Source organism: Abramis brama, assembly GCF_963993115.1.
Source record: "Abramis brama genome assembly, chromosome: 1".
Lineage (NCBI taxonomy): Eukaryota > Metazoa > Chordata > Actinopteri > Cypriniformes > Leuciscidae > Abramis > Abramis brama.
Genome location: NC_139963.1, coordinates 55,093,341 through 55,108,783, shown reverse-complemented (window position 1 = coordinate 55,108,783; position 15,443 = coordinate 55,093,341). Strand labels below are relative to the sequence as shown.

Below are 15,443 nucleotides of genomic sequence, written 5' to 3'. Positions count from 1 at the left end.
AGAGCATTCACACTGCACGCAGAGGTGGCGCGGCAGTGCGTAGCAGAGCAGAGCAGGAGTGCCGCGATCGTTTCGGCGCAGAGTCTATTTTTGCTGCGCCGCATACGCTGAATTAATGTGACCATACATTGATCATGGCCAAAATACACCGCAGTTTTATCCAAAAAGTGCATTGATGACATCTATTGGGTTTTAAACAGTCAATCAAATGACCAACAGCAATTTAAAAAGAAAACAAATGTTCAAAAACAAACTTGTTGCCATAACAATAAAAACAAAGATGAACCAAAAGTTATATAAATGAAATTATTAAAGGGGTCATATAATGCCATTTTTGTACAAGCTAATATGATTCTTTAGGGTCTAAATTAAAAGTTTGTAATATACTTTAATTAAAAATTCTCATTAGTATTGTAAGAAAACACTAATTTTACCTGGTCAAAAACAGCTCTGTTTTCAGCACGCCGTTTCAGTGCATGTGTCTTTAAATGATAATGAGCTTTGCTCACCCCGCCCCTCTGTTCTGTGCGTACATCTAACACAATAACCACGTGTTGTTCATTATAAACGTGGGATTATGAATTATATTGAGAACGTCGTACATAGAAAACATGCCGTAATGTACCCTGAGTGTAAACCTTAGACGCATTCATCGTGAAGCCTGCAGCAAGGTTTGCAAATTTCGCAAAGATTAATATAAATACTAATATAAAGGTTAATAAAACATTACACTCACATCTTCTGGAGGTTCAGCAGGAACACGTTGGTACCGTTCCGTTTTTTCTCGTTTGTAAAGCTGTCTGGTGTGAAATGATTCGCGCAAACATGAAAGCATGGATGATCGTGGGGAATCCCCGTGAGGGAATCCCCGCGTCAATCCTTTGGGCATATCTCTTCAAAAACAAAACTCAGCCACTGCATCTTCAACGGCTCGGATTTAGGAACATCCAAATGACTGCTGTGTTCCTTATTACATCTAAGAACAGAACACCACAATCGCTTAGACGCCATTCTGCTCCAGCATATCAACAATGGCGGACTACTATGACGACAGCTGTCACAGCTCGCTCAGGGCGGGTCTTGTGTTGAAACACAGCTGTCACTCAGCAATCGCTGGAGGGGCGTTGGATATTATGACGTCACAATATCGAACGGCTTGATTTCAGAGAGGGTCAAACATATAAGGAGATTAAAACAAAACCACTGGATGGATTTTTATCATGATAGGATGGTTGTGTACAGGCACTGCCAACAGACATTTCAGTGCAATCAACTTGTAAAAGTGCATGTACCATTATATGACCCCTTTAATAAAATAAGCTTCTTGACTATGACAAGTCTCCTAAATGTATTTGAAAACGAAATAAAGCAATGCCAACTTATTCATTATAGAGTAGGCTACTCTGTACACAACCCGCGGTTCAGCCGCGTGTGACAAACGCTGCCAGTGTGAAAGCAAAACACGCGTGTCCTGCTCCTGCTCACCATACGCACTGCTCCTGCGCTGCTTATGCTCTGCTAACGTGTGCAGTGTGAAACCGGCGTAACTCTGTGCCACCGCATAACTATAGATATGTTAAAAAATAATGAGAATATATATACATATATATCCGAGTCCTGATCGGGAGGTAACGTCCGATTCCGATCGAGTCTGAAAACACGTGATCGGGCCCGATTTCGATCACGTGATCGGATCGGGACATCCCTACTTAAAGTTATACCGCCAGAGGAATAATCGTAATACATGAATTTTATTTTTAATGTTCTATGTTTTTATTGTTGCAGAATGTTTATTATAATCTCCAATTTCTGTCTACAATAGGAGTGGGGAGAGTTGGGGGGTTATATATATTATATACTTATAATATAACGCTTATATATATTATATACTTATAATATAACGCTTGTCTGGAACAAGTGAAAGTGAATTTTACTTGCCCAACAAACTATTTAGCCTAATTAAATATTTAGCCTAATTAAAACGTCAATAAAAAATAAATAGGAAATCAACAAAAATGTGAGAATGATTCTGCATTAATTTAGTGTAAATGTCGATTGATAGTGAATAATAATATAATGTACTGACGCTGTTGAGGCTCGCGCAGGCTCTCGAGGAGAAATCAAAACAAATGAGCGAATTTGCGAAACACACACACAGAAACTTACTTAAAATACTGTAGTAAAAAATGAATGTTGAGTTTTTTTATATTTATAACGATACAGTAAAGGAACATCACACGAGTAAGATTGCTGAATAAATCATGGTTGAAAATGTGACACTGATTTCAGTTAATATTAAGTCACATTTTAGACACGATATAGACTCTTTTTGATCTGTTTCAGCAGCGAAAATAGTTCCAAACAAAGAACTAAACATCTCACAGAAACACTCAAACGTGTTTTCATTGCTGAATGATTCAGTGTTTTGAAGGAATCGTTTGAATAAATAACACACTCATTAAGACACGATGGTCTGTTATTATCCAGTGTGTTGTGATTAGCACTGCTTAGCGCATGTTCGCGAAATGTCCCACCCCTGCGGGTTCTGCTCTATTTGTCTAAATTTGCTCTAATCGATCACAAAATTATGAATAATTTTCCTAACGGGCTGTGAACGGTCTTACAAAAGCTACAGTAAACACTACATCAATACTGTTATGTTAGTTAGGCTAGCAGAGGCAAAGCTTTGCCCTTTGTTTACAACATAGCAGCTACATAAAACTTATAAATGGAACAGTTAATAGAAAACCACTAATAATAAGACATTCTTATAAGTCTTAAAAACAACAGACTGTCACGACAAAGTGGGAACTTCTCTATTTCGGGAAAAGCTTTTGTGTGTAGCCTGCATTTTACTCTCATCCTTCATGAAATGTGCAGCGCACAGACAAACGTTTAAAGAAAGGAAGTTGAGGAAGTGGACGTGTTGTTGGATGTTGATGAGGCCCACGAAGAGCCCACTGACTGAGCAAAACTGCAGAGGATTGCTTGAAGGAAGATTTGCATGTTTAATGGGACGTTTTGGAGGGAGAGGGTTTTTTTTCATTTAACATTTTGAATGGGACTTTGTGGGGATTTTTGGATGGGGGTGCATTTTTGATTGAGTGGGGTTGGAGATGAGTAATATTTAACCCAATATTCCTGTTTTTGTTCTTCCGTGAAACAAGTGATTGTCCAATAAAATAATTAAAACTTGTTCTGTTCTACTTACAAATAAATCTGTTTAAATATCTGTTGAAAACTTTTTGCATGAATGTTTTCTTATGACTTCTGTTTATATTTATGCTTGGATATGATACAATGATCGATTACATTACAATTAATTCCCAGTTAGTTCCCCTAAATTCCCATGGAAAGTTTCTAATATGGAATATTTCCAAAATTCTCCAGCTTAACTTCCCATGGAAATTTACCAGAAACTTTCCGCCCCTTTGCAACCCTACGGCAAACACACTGCTGTTCTTTCTCTGCTAATGCAGCATCTAGTCAACAAATCATTTACTTTATACTGAAATGGTAATATGTACTTTAGAGTTCTGTATTTATACTGTGTTGCTGTCTGTGTTTTAAATGCGCATCTGAAGTGTCAGCGCTCTCCGTATAATGTGTTCTCTCCATGCTGTGCGCAGCCTCACGTATTAACGTAAACAACTCAGCCAGTGATAGTTTGTTATTTGTCCTCTAGAGGGCGCTCTTGCTCTGTATAATGCCAGCAGTCTCTTCTTAGCGCTCTCGTACTGTGCAATGACTGCGCTCTCTTCTCAGCAGCTCCAGCAACAGACGCAACCCGTAAAAAACATCGGTGTGGATTTTTGCTGATAACAATAGTTCCACCAATCAACTATCAGTACCGATATATCGACAAAACCGATGAATTGGTCGACCTCTAGTTTTAACTCCTATGGTGGCCGTATTATTCCAAGATTAACATGGCTTCCAGTTCGACCTCGTCCATGAGGGTTCCTTCAAGTGATGAGTTTACTTTAGAAAAAGATTACAAATTGAATTTAGTTATTTAGTCTGTTATCATGTACTGTAGGTTATGACCTCTATGTAAAATGAATAATAGCTTTACGATTTCGTTATTTTGGTACTATTTCATTGCTAACATCAGCTATCAGGTTCCCAAACGATGGCAAGCTAATGTTAGTAAAGTATCAGTGCTATCGTAATTCTTTATATTGGCGACTCTGTTGCATGTCCTCGAGAATAGGCACAATCCTCCATCTTCAACAGGCTTTCAAATCTGCCGGCAGTCACGAGTAATCTCCCCCTCGCAGTCGTCACGGTGCCACGAGTGTAAAAGCGCGAAAAGCGAAACTTGAATTTCCAGGTTGGTCCCTCTTTGGCTAATGTAATTTCAACGCAACATGGCTGCCGCCATTCGAGCGACTCACTCGTATTTATTCTGAATGGCAGATTCTATGCTAACGAGAATACTTGATTAGTTGGTGAAAGTAATTACACATGAATGAGCACATATAATTTTGAAAGAACAAATAGTTTTTTGCTAAGAATCAACTTAACAGATTTGCTAAGAATCAACTTAAAACTACACAGCGTAAACACAACTTTAAAACTGTGCCACCCAGGAAGTGACATCATCTGGGCTCTTTCTACTGCATGATGGGAAGACAAGAAAATAATCTCAATACATTGTCTCAGTCTTTACACAAACTGTAGCATTGACTGAACTCATCAACCCTGTTACCAAAGTTACTGTAAGAAGAATCTCTATAACTATGAATAAATTGTATGATATTTGACAAATACAACTTTATCAGTAACTTTACTGATTATTCCTAAAAAAAATATTTGTTGGAAATGTAAAAAATGAAAAATTTTGGTAACGTTGTTGCAAATTGGGAACCAGATAAAATAAATGTAAAATAAAATAAGTTAAAATAGTATTTAGTTTGATATGATGTTAAAGGGTTAGTTCACCCAAAAATGAAAATTCTGTCAGTAATTACTCACCCTCATGTTGACCTTCGTTCATCTTCGGAACACAAATTAAGATATTTTTGATGAAATCTGAGCTCTGTCTGACTCCTCCGTAGGCTGCTAGGTGGCCCAAACTTGCTGGCCTAGAAACGTTATTAAAGAGATCGTTAATATAGTCCAAGTGACTACAGTGGCTCAATCTTAAGTTTATCAAGCGACGAGAATACTTTTTGTGCGCAAAAACAAACAAAAATAACGACTTTATTCCACTATTAATTTCCTTCTCTCTGGGTCTCGAGTTAGTTCACGTAGTGTTTTAGCGCAGCGCTTCTGTGTTGTACGTCATCACGCATCACACACATGACCAGCGTCGGCCAATAGTGAGCCTACGTGGTGACGTGTAACACAGACGCGCTGCGCAAAAACACTACGTGAACCAACTAGAGGCCCAGAGAGAAGGAAATTAATAGTGGAATAAAGTCGTTATTTTTGTTTGTTTTTGCGCACAAAAAGTATTCTCGTCGCTTGATAAACTTAAGATTGAGCCACTGTAGTCACTTGGACTATATTAACGATCTCTTTAATAACTTTTCTGGGCCAGCAAGTTTGGGCCACCTAGCAGCCTACGGAGGAGTCAGACAGAGCTCAGATTTCATCAAAAATATCTTAATTTGTGTTCCGAAGATGAACGAAGGTCTTACGCGGTTGGAACAACATGAGGGTGAGTAATTACTGACAGAATTTTCATTTTTGAGTGAACTAGGCTAACCCTTTAACAATCAATATAAAAATGTCTCAAACCTCCCTTACTGAACATTTGTTGAAAATCTGTACCATTTCATAGTTTAACTGTTTATCTAATAGTGATGAAGTGCTTGAATGTTTATAGCATGAATGTTCTTCAGCATCATGAATGAATGAAGAATAAACACCAACCTCTTTGTTCTTCAGGATCTTCAGTGTGTTTCATTCTGCAGGGTTCTGGAGCACTCATGTTCTCACTGTCCTCTTTAATAAACTCAGTCTTTGTAGATTTCAGCTCTTCCTGATGCTCTGATGCTCGTCTTCACTTGTAGCTGATGGGAATTTACAGCATTTATTGGAGAATTGCTGTGGGAGGAGCTTCACTGATGATGTGATTGCAGTGGGAGGAGTTTCACTTAATCCTAATATTATTCTGCTTCTTCATTAAAATACAGGTATCTAGAAAAAATAGAAAATAATAAATAATGTAATTATTCCAAACAGAAATAATGGTAAGAAAAACAGTTAATGCATAAACAACAGAAATAAACGTACATATAGTAGCCATTCTAGCCAACAAATACCCTGTCTGGTACTAGTCTGCTGACACCAATGAAATGAGCTTTAAGTGACAATTTGCAGGAGATATCTAAATGCCAAAGGCCTTAATAATAATAAAAAACAAAGATATTACATCAAAAGTATGTAAGATAGTACAACTTGATCTCTTTTATTGAATCCAAAAGGTTTTAAGTAGCCTATATTTTACTACATATTAATTTATTCTGGCATGATTTTATAACACTATATATCAACATAGTGCAAAATGGTATTAAAATTATGTGTAAAAGTAATTTCTTTGTTAAAGCTGCAGTCGGCAAGTCTGGCAGATTGAGTGGACTTAGCCAAAATTTTGAATGTTTACAACTCTCATGCCCCTCCCCCACTACCAACGAGCACCCGCCCATCGTCAGTGCGTGTGCGCCAGATTTTCTGTGAACGCGTCCATCTCTTCAGCATCGATCAACACCATGGACTCGGAGGTAGGCTGCCCTGGCTAATCTATCCATAGATAGCAATAACCGAGGAATTGGAAGCTTGTTAGTAGATTTTCTCTCCGCCATCACGCTTCGTACAATCTTCAGGCGAACTTCAGGCGTGTCGTGTGCATGTGATATTGTAATGTGCGTGTCTGCGCGAGGGAGGGGGGATCTGTGGCGTGTGCACGAACTGTGATTGACAGTCAGATCTCACACCCCCCTGCGCTGATTGGACCCAATGAGACGGGAGCGGTGGATTTTTGCAAAACAAATAACACGCTCCAGGGGCCTGTACCATGAAGGTAGCTGAACAAACTCGGGGTTACAGGATTGGTTTTGAGTTGACAAATCCAAACCGATGCGATCAGGCTTTATTGGTACCATGATGCAGCTCATCAACTTTCTCTGTCAACTCAGGCTTTGATCTTTAAGCTATGATTACTCCACGCGCGCGTGCACATAAAAGAGTGACGTCGACACTGAACAGCCAATCGCGGATAGTAGAGCGAGAGCGTTATATTTTTCCGCGGAGGAGCAAGAGATAATTATTCAGAATTACGATGAATTTAAATATGTATTTCAAGCTCGAAACAATACGGTCTCTGCTGCCAAAGCAAGAGAAGACTGTTGGAGAAAGATTGCTGATTGTTAATGTGCAAGTTAAACAAATACGTTCTATATTTATGTAAAATTATGTATAATGTATAGCCTATACGTGTAATAGTAATATACTATAGCCTATTTTTATAATATATAAAAATGTGCATGTACTAAGAAAGATTAATATTCATTGATTTTTAGATGCATCCAGGTTCAATCGCCTAATTGCACGCAACCATTTCTTTCGTTTTTCGCAATCCTTTTCGGAGGGAATTCGAAAAAACTTTTTATCAGGCCCCCAACGAGCCGTACAATCGACCACACAGCAAGAGTGAACCATCCTCTTCTCTAAATCCTCCTCCAAACGTGCAAAACAATCAAATTACAGGTATCTAGCGGTGTTTCCTGCCACACGATTCCCATGATGCAACGCGACAAACATAAACAATGACGTCACAAAAGATCCGCCTATAGAGTAGTATTGCATCCTTCATATCTCCAAAAAGTCTTTAGTTTTATTATATTTATAAAAGAAAGATAGGCTGTACCGAGTCTTTCCGGAAAAAACCGAGCGGCTGGAGGCGGGCCGTGTGAGCGGAGCTAAAGCTGTGCTGACGCGTCGAGCTAACAACACACAGAGACATTTGAAGCAGTTTTACTCACCGCCCGGTTCCAACCACGACCACGAACCTTTATCATTGTGACTGCTCGATCCTTAAGCATTAGACGATCTGCAAATCCGTCGATCTGGGCTTTGTTTATAAAACAATCATTGTCGAAATGCAGGGAACAAACAGTCTTACACAGCTCCGTTGATGCTCTGGAAAAACAAACTCCATCCACTGGTCCCTTAACGCTGGGTTCTTTGGGAATCTGTGCAGGGTTGTCTTGCCCTGGCAACCAAAAACACACTTCTTTGGTGCTTCCCAAAAGCCGAGCAGAGCGCTTTGATGGCGTACTGCTTTCACTCTCTTGCTCTGGTCTACGAGTGCGCGCGCGCCCACGCTCTTCCAGGAGAAGTGCCCTTAGGACCCATATAAGGAAATTCCGCCCCAGCTGACGTCACACAGGCCCATACTCGAAAAAAACTTTCCGAAACTTGTGACAAACCGGAAGGAAAATTTTTGGCACAGGAATACTCCTTCAAACGTACAATTTAATTTTTTAAACTTTGTCCATGTTTAGCTTGGGAATCCAACTCTTTAACAGTGTAAAAAACTCAGTATGCATGAAATAGCATTTCACTCCCCCTTTAATGTAACAGTTTTAATCAGTAAATACTTTTAAACCTACTCCACACATGTGTTTTAGTCTTTCAAAATTGAGTTGTCAGTACCTTTGTCTCACACTCCAAACACCTGGATTGAACAGTAACCAGCCTAACCCAAAATCCTCAAATCCATTTTTTTTTATTTCGATAGAATAAATAAAGCTATCCCACTTGTGAAAGAATATTAGAAATACTAGACATTGCAATACAAATAATAGATATTGCATAAATATGCAAACGATATACTGTACATACAGAAACAGAGCAGTATACAATTAACACCAGTTAATGGTAAACTTCTTTCTTGGATCTTGTTTGAATTGACAGGCTATTATAGGCTTGAAATCGAATTCCCTCTAAATGTGTTATGGGCCATGAGTACTGTCTGGTTAGTGAAAATGATCAAAATATGATTTCATCTAGTAAAAGTTAACTTCACATGGTAATTTGTTTATTTTAACAACAACAAAGGGAAAAGAATGCTACCGATTACAAATGGATGTTCAATATTTTTTTCTTTTTTTTTGCCTACCTATGAACTAAGAGGCATTGTTAACTCTTACATTCTAATTACATGTACAATCAAGGCATCAGATGAAAGCTTATCTTCCACTCTTTCTAAAGGTGTGCTCAGTTTGTTGCTAGCATAAAGTATCAGGGAGATATGGCTCAGGATTCATGAATATAATTAAACCGTTTTAGCATGTTTGGGTGATTCCGGGAGTTAAAGCCGAATTTGAGGTAGCATTGTTTTGACCCTAATTAAAAGTTTCCAGCAGCTTGTTTACCGGGTTGTCCACGCAGGTTGTGATCCTCAGACATCATAGATTTCATTTTTATATGACAACCTTTTACAGCAGCCCATGTCTGCTAAACCCCCTTTGCCCCCTGGGTATTAACCTTTAAAAGAAACGGTATATATTTGTACCTTTTAATGCTTGGGGACATATATGTACCCTTTTGACCCTCAAAAAGGTACATATATGTACCTTGGGGGACAGAAATGGACTCCTGCTGTACCCCTATTTCTGACAGTGTACCCAGTTGGGTTATAATAACCAACTGCTGGTATTAGTATAAGTATCGGCTGGTTTGCCAAACTGGAATAAACTGGATTGGTAATTTTGTCTTCTGTCCTAAGAGAAAACTTCTTGAGGTGAGTTAAGGTTTCTGCAAATCATGCTTCATAAGCTGTTCACTGTTCAACACGTTCTCTTCACGCCCATGTTATCCTCTTGATAATCTCTGTGGTTGATTACAAAACATTAAGTTCAAGAACTTATCTTTCAAAACTTCTTCTATGAAGAAATATCATAGAAGAATGTATTTTAAAATTAAATTCAGAATGTTTGATATCTGGCAAGAAAGCATTGCTGGTGAAAATCTAATAATAACAAGCGATCACTTTTGATCACATTAGTCAATTTTTCTTTATGATGATGAGTGATGTATCACCTGACCATCTTTGTTAGCTAATAGTGAACAGAGTTTCTTGTTAATCCCACCGGTCACAATAGTGACCGTAAAAAAATTTCATTTCTAAGGCTATAAAAATGTTACTGAATGATCTATCAATGCATTTCCAGCAGATATTGAAATAATAAAGGGTCTCAATGAAATATGTGCAGTGTCGCATGTTTACTGTAAATTGTCACATGACCAGAGCTGTTTACTTCCTGTTTGCGCCAAGAGAAGAGGATGGCAGCAAGAAAGCTCCCAAAGAATATGTTAGTAAAGTATGTTAACATAAAGATAGGACATAGATTTTTGGTACACATCATGTTTAAGGTGTCTAGTATTGATATATGCATTTGCAATTACTCAACTTTTTTTAATGTGGTCATAGCACTCACAAACATGTCAGCGACATTGTAACCCATTGTATCTACATACTAATACATATAGGCTAACTGTTCTACCTTACTTTCTGCTGCTACCTAACTTTCTACCTAATTTTACACACAGACACACACACAGAAACACACACACACACACACACACACACACACACACACTGCACAGGTCAAATAGACCTATTTTCAGTCTGTCCAATGGTTGATACAACACAAACACACACACACACACACACACACACACACACACACACACACACACACACACGCACACACACACACACACACACACACACAAACACACACACAAACACACTGCACACAGGTCAAATAGACCTGGGGCCTGTACCATGAAGGTAGCTGAACAAACTCGGGGTTACAGGATTAGTTTTGAGTTGACAAAACCAAACCGATGCAATCAGGCTTTATTGGTACCATGATGCAGCTCATCAACTTTCTTTGTCAACTCAGGCTTTGATCCTTAAGCTATGATTACTCCACGCGCGCGTGCACATAAAAGAGTGACGTCAACACTGAACAACCAATCGCGGGTAGAGGAGCAAGAGATAATCATTCATAATTACGATTAATTTAAATATGTATGTCAAGCTCGAAACAATACGGTCTCTGCTGCCAAAGCAAGAGAAGACTGTTGGAGAAAGATTGCTGATTGTTAATGTGTAAGTTAAACAAATACGTTCTATATTTATGTAAAATTATGTATGTATATATGTATGTGTAGCCTATATGTGTAATATAGCCAATAGCCTATTTTTATAATATATAAAAAAATGTGCATGTATGTACTAAGAAAGATTAATATTCATTGATTTTTAGATTTTTAGATGCAACCCCAACTCCAAATGTTCTTGGCAGCAGATAAAGACAAAATATAAAAATATAATTCAAAGTGGTGAGTATTTACCACAATCTTTTATTATTTTTGTGAACATTTTATCACAAACACTTGTTTGCAGCAAACAGAAATAAAGAGTTAAATTCAGAAAACCAGAATACACTACTGGAGGAGTTGGCTCTGAGTAGGCAATAAGGGACGGCCGATTATGGATGGGATTACAGGTGCTGTACAATCTGACCCTGGTGCTGGCTCCTCTAAGCAAGTAACACTGGGTGTGCAATACATTACCACTTTTTTAAGTTTTAAATATGGCTGACTGTATGTTCTGCAGTAGAGGGAAATACAGTGTCCCTGTTGAAGCCAGCACACACACACACAGTCTCCCACACAGAGGTCAGTATGCAGCAGACAGAACACCAAACATAACCTGCTTTACAACAGTTATGCTTTACTTTGGCCTATTTTTATTTATTAGGGTGGAGGAAATGATGAAGACACTCTGTCTGTGTGTTCAGTTGCTGATGTGAATGCACTGGGCTTTTTATTATGGCAAACATTTAAATGTGTGGCATAAAAAAGGGACGGGCCCTTACACATCTCTTTTATTGTAGGATTTTTCACAACCTGCCCCAGAAACTGAGGCCTCTATCTCAATGGCCTTCAGAAGAAATGTGTAAGGATTTAAAACCCTTGACATAAATTACAGTCAGTCCTGTGTTTGTAGGAAGTCAAGGAACTTTTTGTGATTTGATTAGCCTCCAGAAAACTTGTAATGATCATGTTTGTGGTGGAATTATGTTTCAGGTGGAAACAGACTCAGTCAGGGCCCTGTACAAAAGGAGACTTGAACTAGACTGCACACTAGGAGACTTGAAGACTGTTCACTAAAGGAGACTTGAACTAGACTGCACACTAGGAGACTTGAACTAGACTGTTCACTAAAGGAGACTTGAACTAGACTGGACACTAAAGGAGACTTGAACTAGACTGGACACTAAAGGAGTCTTGAACTAGACTGCACACTAAAGGAGTCTTGAACTAGACTGCACACTAAAGGAGCTGGAGATCAATTGGAGATCAAACAGCTGGATAAAACTGATCTCAGTATGTGAACTTATTTAACCAAGTAACACTTTATATGAGTATGAATATTTATTAATGCAAATTTGTCTTGCTCTCTTTCTCCCTCTCATCCCACAAAACCAATAAAACAGTTTGAGACCTATATCTGCAGTTTCAATGTGCTTTTATTAAGTGTAATATTGTATGGTGATTGCATCTACATCTGCACCAGTTGGGTGGTCCGCTCTGGTGACTCTGAAGCGCCGAACACAGTTGAAACGTGCCTTTAGGATGCCAAAGGTCATCTCTATCTTCACTCTGGTTTAACTGAGGGCCACACTGAAGCGGTGCTGTGCATGGCCCTGTCTGAGGGTCATGATAGGGGGTTATAGGTTTTTCTATCTCAGTTCAAATTAACAGTGTTGTGTACTGTACCAAATTTAACTTGCTTTCCTCAAAGCGCTGACACAACAAAGACTCATGGAAAATTCGTGAGTCAAGCACTGGAGCCAGGCCATTTAGCATCCAAACTTGTGATCATACGTTCATGACCACCACAAGTCGTCTGTAGATGAAATGTTTAGTAGATCATTGTTATATCTGTTAATGTTACTATTAATTTAAAGATTCATCTCACAGAAAATAATCATTCACATATCCACATCATGTCTACCTGAACATTAAGGCTGTGATAGGATTTCCTATTAACATAATCTGCCTCATGTTCCCCTAGAGCAGTGGAGATTGGAGCAATAGACTGCATACATGTTGCAATGACTCTAGGGAATCATATCATAAGATTAGCAGAATAATAATAAAAAAGATTTAAAATAATTCTTAACATGTATTGTATAGTACATTTGTGAAATTTGCTTTTTGAAAAAAAGAAAAAAAAAGTGTTCATGTGATGTCACCCTATCAATATATCTTACCGGCAATTTTATAAAAGCCCTCTTTTATGGACATGGTCGATAAATGTCCGGGGAACACTATTAATGAAACTATTCACTCCTGCAGAGCGAGGACCCTTGCGAATGGTTTGACAAACCCATTTTCAGGTAAGTGCATGAATTCGACGTGTTAAATTCTTTATGTGCGGCTCAAGAAGTTCGCAAAGATAAGACATTCCTTCCGCGGAAAATCTGTATCTTTCATACAAGTAACTATCAGTTAAGGCAAGGGGATTTTGTCTGGCTAAAAACTCTTTCTTTACGAAGTGCTCGTCTAATAATTTGCGCTGAGATGTCACAGGATTTGGAAGAAAAGGTGAAGTCATTGCAACAGACACTGGGAATAAGTTACGTCACCTATATGTTTCTTTGCTCTCAGCTGATTGGTCAAACTTCAGTCTGAGATCTTGAATCCAGAACATAACCTGCCCCGGAGCAGGTTAGCCGTGCAGCGTAAGATACCATGGCAACGAACACCGATTAAAGCCGAGCTACTTTCATAGTACCTAAAACCCAGAGTTGGCGGAAACTAAGCTGAAACATAGCCGGCTAGCCACCTAAACCGGCTTCATGGTACAGGCCCCAGGTGGAGTTAGAAGCTCGGGTTTTTTTCTAAAACCACCTATTTTATGTTGTTCTGTCGGATTATAGTGTCGATTTCACTGAATTTGATCAAAAAAATGTTGCCGACGGCAGCTTTAAGTGAAAGAATGTCCGTAAAAATGAATTTAATTGATGTCATTCGGAGTAACCAATATAAAGGCCCCATTTTTGATAAAGTCATGCATTCAATATCATGTCACAGGATGTGATATCATTCAGAAACCTGTAAAGGACCACACAGTCGTGAAACAAAGTAACTAACTCACTCTCTTAACTATTGACTAACTGCTGACACCAATGAAATGAGCTTTAAGTGACAATTTACAGGAGATCTCTAAATATAGTTTGACTTTATAATAACTATTAATTGCAATTAAGTATGTCCATAATTAACATGTTACATATTTGTACAGAAACTGACAATGATCATAAAATTCTTAAAAATAAAGAAAATGTCAAACTTCATTCAACTTTATCAATATTCCCATGCATGTATAAATTTAAAATTCCCCACGCTCATTACTCATACAGGGACAATATAAAGTGTCTACATCAATTTTAATATGTAATCTGCCAAAGATAAATGTCGACAAATAAATAAACAAGGTAAACATGAAAATGGCAACAGCAACACTTGGGATCGATCGATTCCCATAAATTCCCCTCACAGATCTCAAACTTTAACTTTTACATTCAGTAACAGTTCTCACTCCAAACATCGAGACAATCACACAAACGAACACAAAATCGCTCAGGGGTGCGTTTCCCGAAAGCATCGTTAGCCAACTATGGTCGCAAGTTCATCGCAATGTCCATTGAACTCTATTGGTAACGACGGAACTTGCGACCATAGTTGGCCAACGATGCTTTCGGGAAACGCACCCCTGGACTGGTCTGAATGAACTCAACATATTCTCCTCATGCTCGCTGCTGCTGCACTAAATGTTTATTTCAGTAGGAAGACGCCAGAAAAGACGCACAAGTATCGCTGTGATCGATGAAAACAATACAGAAATGAGTCTGTCGCTTAATTAAACTGTGTAAAGTGTGTTTGATGGTCGTGCAAATATGAGAAATACCTTAAACAGCTCTCCTCACCTCAGAAGACTCGACGCTGAAACTCAAAAGAGCGAGCGGTGACGTCATCGGTCTCCAACGCACGCGCGTACGGGACGCACTCACAGCCAATCAGGGCCACGCAGATTCAGCTTTACTAATAGCCTTCCATCCATTATTATTATTATAGAACTGAAGTGACTCCAGTTACTAAAGGTGAAAGGAACTTTTTCAAGTGAAGCACAAAATAGGAGGATCGCCTCCATCCAGTCTGAAAAGTGTTTAGAATGGTCTATACAGCTTATTCTGCCGAATAGAATAGAATAGAATAGAATAGAATAGAATAGAATAGAATAGAATAGAATAGAATACATCTTTGTTCACCAGGGTGGATTTTTTTCTTTGGCTCACCAAACATACAAGACAGATAAACATAGCCTACAGAAAAAATGTACAATATAA

General features: G+C 38.5%; 1 protein-coding gene across 3 annotated transcripts in view; it reads right to left on the bottom strand.

Moving 5' to 3' along the window:
* The window catches only part of LOC311090680 (uncharacterized protein), a 55,014-nt gene extending 39,948 nt beyond the window's left edge, over positions 1-15,066 (bottom strand). For 2 of the 3 annotated variants that reach the window (XM_084126118.1, XM_084126121.1), the window contains exons 1-2: positions 15,005-15,066; positions 5,881-6,147 (exon numbers count right to left, since the gene is read on the bottom strand). In XM_084126118.1, coding sequence (XP_083982244.1) covers positions 5,881-5,938 — 58 coding nt within the window. In that variant the 5' untranslated portion in view covers positions 5,939-6,147; positions 15,005-15,066. The remainder of the gene's footprint in view (positions 1-5,880; positions 6,148-15,004) is intronic. The other variant, XM_084126119.1, reaches the window with a different exon arrangement.
* Between the last annotated feature and the right edge of the window lie 377 nt (positions 15,067-15,443).